The 5359-nt window shown below is 46.6% G+C and overlaps 1 protein-coding gene across 1 annotated transcript; it reads left to right on the top strand.

Moving 5' to 3' along the window:
• Positions 1-957: 957 nt before the first annotated feature.
• LOC118638801 (zinc finger and SCAN domain-containing protein 5B-like) lies at positions 958-4955 on the top strand. Its single transcript, XM_036274923.1, has 4 exons — positions 958-1209; positions 1725-1937; positions 3796-3946; positions 4687-4955. Exons 1-4 carry the CDS (start codon positions 958-960, stop codon positions 4953-4955), a joined length of 885 nt encoding a protein of 294 aa, XP_036130816.1.
• Positions 4956-5359: the final 404 nt, after the last annotated feature.

Raw genomic sequence — 5359 nt, 5'->3', positions numbered from 1 at the left:
CCTATGTTTTTACCTGCCAGACTCAGGACCCTCTAGTCCCCTCCACCACCTACCCTAGAGTCTCATCGTCCTGACTCCAGCAACCTTGCCTGACCTCCAGGTGGACCCCTACCTGTAGCTAGAAGGAACACTGGGGTGCCTCATATTCAGAGCTGTTGCACTTGAAATAACATGGCTCTCTGGAGAATAATAGAAAGAGGCTCTGGCCTTTGGTAGCTAGGTTTAGGGCCCGAGTAAAAGCTTTCTTTTAAAATCTTGTTTCCTGAAAATGTCGGAGCCTTGGGTGTTAATCCAGTGTCCCGGATGAGATTAAGTAGGAGTGCTTCGTCAATCCATTCGACCAAACAAGCGCCTGCATTATGCAGGGCAGGGGGCCAGAGGTGTAGGCACAGGGTTAACGTGGGGAGTGAGGAGAACTAGGTTCTGGTACTAGACAGTCGTGAGGACCACACAGCGTTTAGAATGCGCTTAGTGGCACAAAACTGCACCCTTTGATATATACATTTTAATCCTCAACAGAGGATATTTTCCATTGCTTATTAGATAGACTGGAAGAAAGAGAGGGAGAGAGAAGGAGAGAAACATAGATGTGAGAGACACATGGATTGATTGCCTCCCACAGGGCCTTCAGCAGGGAGGGGGAGGAAGGATTTAGAGGGGGAAGGAAGTGTGGATTAACAGGTTAATCTCATCTCATTCTTTCTCTCTCATCTTCCCCCCAGAATTCTGCATCTATTACAGAGTAAATCCCTTTTGTGGCTCTCCATTAGGTGCTGACTTCAGGAAAAGTTTGCTCTAGTCATATTAGAAAAATCTCCAGTAAATATGTCTGCAGACCAGACGTTTTCATGGGGTCATGGCAAACCCCAGGACAGCCTGGGATCTGAGCTGCCTCCAACCACAGCGCCCCATGCACACCTGACTGAAAGGGGAGACTGGGACTCTGAGATGTGGCACATGGTCTTTAGAACCTTCAGCAGCTCGGAGGAATCGGACCCGGTCAAGGACCTGCACACACTCTCTCGGCTCTGCCGTCACTGGCTGAGGCCAGATCTGCACACCATGGAGCAGATTTTGGATAAGTTGGTGATAGAGCAGTTTCTGATCTCCATGTCCCCGGAGCTCCAGGTCTTGGTCAAGGAAAGTGCTGTGGAGACTTGCAAAGACCTGGAGAACCTGCTAAGAAAGAACGAGAAACCCAAGAAATGGGTGAGTGGGACCCTCATGCTTGGCATGGGAAGAAAGGGCGGGAAAACTTACTCACTAACGTTCTTCAGATGCACATTTCCAGTTATTTGATCTCCCATCCCGAGATTCACTTTCCCGATGACCTCCTAGTAACCTCATGAGGTAGATCTATCAGGTCTGCTTCCCTGGTGAGGAAACTGAGGCACAGACATGGTAGAGTGATGGCACCTTTCTCCCCAGAGAGTGTTTGGCAATGTTGGGAGGTTCCTATTTTATTTATAGATTTTTGAGAGAGAAAAACATCAGTTTGTCATTTCACGTATTTGTGTATGCATTGGTTGATTCTTGTATGTGCCGTGACCAGAGATTGAAGCCAAAACCTTACTGTATTGGGAGGACCCTCCAACCAATTGAGGTACCTGGCCAGGGCAAGGGGTTGTTATTTCAACCAAGTAATCCCAGTCAAGTGTGACTCAGGTGGGACCCACACAAGGGAAATAATGGATCCCAGCTCTTGTTTAATTTTCTCCCCACAGACCATAGTCACCATTGAAGGGAAAATGTTTCTTGAGAAGAAGTCAGATGTCCAGACAGAGGAAGCAGAAGTCAGTGACATGGACCACGTGTGGGACTTGTCCATGAGGTCCCAATCCTTCTCATGTAAGATGGAGATCCATCCTGAGGACAGCCAGGAGGTCAACCAAGAGCTGGAGAATCAGTCAGGAATCAGTGAGATGTCAAGTGAGCAGGTGAGTGTGTGATGTCCTGACCTGGGGACAGGTGGGAAAAGGTACAAGAGGAAGCACAACTGGACCCAGGATGCATTAAATCCCTAGACATTTCTGAACCAATGTGGACAATGAAAATTCACCAACCTTGGTCCCTCCCCCACAGGCCAACCAACTCAAAACTAATTTTTCTCCAAGGCATTCCATGAAATGATAATTGGCCAAAGGTCCAGTTGTAAGAATATTTTCATTTCCTTACAATTAAAAGAGTGCTTCTCCCCCGGAGTCCTTTAGCTTCCCAGAAGACGTTTGCAAATGTCCAGAGACATTTCTGGTTTTCAACATGAGGGATGGGTGGGGGGCTTTGATATTGACATCTAGTGAATACAGACCAGGGCTGCTGTTCATTATGGTAAATGCACGACCAGGAATAACATGGACAAAATATCAGGAGTGATGACTTGAGAGATCTGGGTCTAGAATGTTTTGTTTCCACAGTCCCAGGCAGGGAGCAGTTGGGGTGACCGACAGAGGTACTCTTAGAGAATGAAGAGTGAAAGTGTAAGGTTTGGGTTTGATTTAAAGGTGTGGTGGGTACACATTAACGACAGACTTGGGAATTGGGGGTGATGAGGGTGGCCCCCACGGAAGTCTGGGCATAGCAGTTAGGAGAAAGATTTCAGGGCAGGGAGAATAGGGAAACTGAGGCAGGAAACTTAAAGCCCAAAAGCTTTTCAGGAGGCTTGTAGCAGGGCCTTACATTAAGAACAAGGTTAAAATGTCTCCTTCTGCCAGAGGAATGCAGGAGAGGAAGGGGAAGGATAAGGGGGAGCAGGAGGAATCAAAGACCACTTAGAGCAAATCATCATGAAGTTGTTAGGACAACAGGGAGGAGAAAAAAGAAGAATATAAACAAAATAATCCCAGAGCTACTATTTGTCAGGTACCTCCCATAAATTATAGGACACCCATAACAAAAAAAAAGGTGGGGGGACTTTTAGAGTTAATGTGTACCAGGAAATCTACCAGAGGAATCTAGGAAATAACAATGTGTAGACAGAAGGGTATATAAGGCAGAAACCGCCCACCCTATTGCTCTTCAGATCAGCTGAGAGCTGTCTGTGCTTCACAAGCCAAGTGTATAGGTTTACCTGCTTTGTTCCATTAATAATCGTGCATGCGGATGTGAGGGCGATCTGGCTGCGACATCTGTCACCCCATTGATCGCCAGGGTTGATTCGGCTGATCTGGCTGGCTAGGCGGGTGTCCCCCTCCTCCCTCAACTGATCGATGTTCGTCCCTCCCGAAGCTGCACGCTGGGTCAACGAGGACGACCTTCCCCCCAGAGGAGAGGACTGGTCTTCGGTCAAGGGTATACAAGTAGCTGCGCTCCCCTGCTAGAACCTCCAAACAAGCTCTCAAGGTCCATTTGTAGGAGAACGTAGGGTAGTCAGGCTTCCAAGACACCAGACACATCCAAATGAGGCGCTGTGCTTCTCCCCCAGAGCCCTTTAGCCCTTTATTTATTCCTCTATAATAAAAAAATAATAATAATTGTGCATGCTTTAATGTTTAAATAAATTTACTTGCAATAATGTTTTAATAAATACATTACACAATGTAATCAGGGTCTCCCTATAAATTGGTTTATATGAGAAGACAAGGGTCAAGGTTAGGAGCAGTCCGCTCCCTCTGATTCAAGGGCTGTCCAGAGACACCTCTCTGGTGTCTGTGAGAGGTGCATGTCACATAGCCACAAAACTGTGCTGTTAGGAATCTGGAGTCTCAGATCAGGGAGGTGGGCAGCACAGGGGAAGAGACGCCTTTCCATGTCTGAATGTAGACTTGTCTGTAATTACACTTGGTTGCCCCTTTTCAGGGAGAGAAAGTCCTCCTGCCAGAGACGATTCCCAAGAAAGGTGACCTGGAGGGTCTGAGTCCCACGCAGATGTTGGAGGAGGACCTGATGCAAGATGAAGAAGAGACCACAGTACTTACATCTCCAGAGCCTCAGCTTCTGAGGGGTCCAGGTGAGTTTGGAAATTGGGGCTTCAGAGAAATTAGTAATGTTTCCTATGCTGAGTACCGGCTGGGCACCCAGCACTATCATCTAGTGGGGACAGCTGGCTCTCAATGCCAGGCCTTTTCCATCACTGACTTTCCAGGGTCCCACAATCCAATCTCTCGGGTTTGTTGATTGATGGGAAAGTTCTCAAGCAACATCAGCAATGGTTCAATGCATTTGGTAGTGTTGCAAATGCTCTTTTTTATATGTTATGTGTTGACTCCCTTCTTTCAGAGGATTCAGTGGGTGAGAAGAACCCGCAAGAAGAAATTTGTATGGGAAATGTGGATGCTGACGTACCTTCCACCCATGTTTCACAGACAGATGTTTTGACTCAGCGTGGGAAAAAGAGGTCGTGGAAATCAAGAGGGCCCTCCAAAGGAAAAAGGGATAACACTTCCATTCCCCAAGATGTGCCTCAAGAAGGAGCCATATCGTTAGACAAAGGGAAATTCTCTGGAACACCCAAGTCAAATTCAGTTCGTGCACCAAGCACCGGGGAGCCAACTGGTCGCCGTGATGGAAAAGGAGCCACGAAACGTGCATTGTATAAATGTAAGGACTGCAGGAAAAGTTTTAGTTACGAATCTCAGTTGACTCTTCACCAGAGGACACACACAGGAGAGAGACCCTTCAAGTGCACGCAGTGTTCCAAGGGATTCATGCAGTCTTCAGACCTCCAAGTTCACCAGCGAATCCACACAGGTGAGAAGCCATACAGCTGCAATTTCTGCAAGATGACCTTCACCCACGAATCCACGCTGCGTGGCCACCAGAGGGTCCACACAAAGGAGAGACCTTACCTATGTAAAGTCTGTCACAAATCTTTCAGCCACAAAGGGAACCTCAACGTTCACCTGCGCATCCATTCTGACATGAAACCCTACCTGTGTCACGAGTGTAACCAGGCCTTCCGCCAACTGGGAACTTTGAAAAGGCACCAAAAAACACACATCAACAGGACTCCCCAGTGATCCAAGCCATTCAGCCTAACAAAAAAATTACTTAGTCACCTATGTTGCAAAAACGATGTATGATGCATTGCCCAGGCTCAGTTGGTTGGAGTGTCGTCCCATTCACCAAGAGGTGATGGGTTCGATTCCTGGTCGGGGCATGTGAGGGAGGCAGACAATAGATGACGTTTTGTTTTGTTTTCTTTTGTTTTGTGTTTTCCTTCTATCACTAAAATCAATAAAAATATTTTTAAAAAAATATAAATAGAAGAAAAATTTTAAAAACAATGTATGACATGTTAAGCACTTATGAGTTTTCTGGAACACAGTGGGGGTTTTGGAAATTAGAATTAAGATATTTGAATAGTTACTTATTTTACATACTGGTTTCCATTTCCGGTTTTATATGACCTACTGTTTTGGGG

The sequence above is a fragment of the Molossus molossus genome, unplaced genomic scaffold, assembly GCF_014108415.1.
Source record: "Molossus molossus isolate mMolMol1 unplaced genomic scaffold, mMolMol1.p scaffold_m16_p_21, whole genome shotgun sequence".
NCBI lineage: Eukaryota > Metazoa > Chordata > Mammalia > Chiroptera > Molossidae > Molossus > Molossus molossus.
This window is presented reverse-complemented; position numbering and strand designations above follow the sequence as displayed.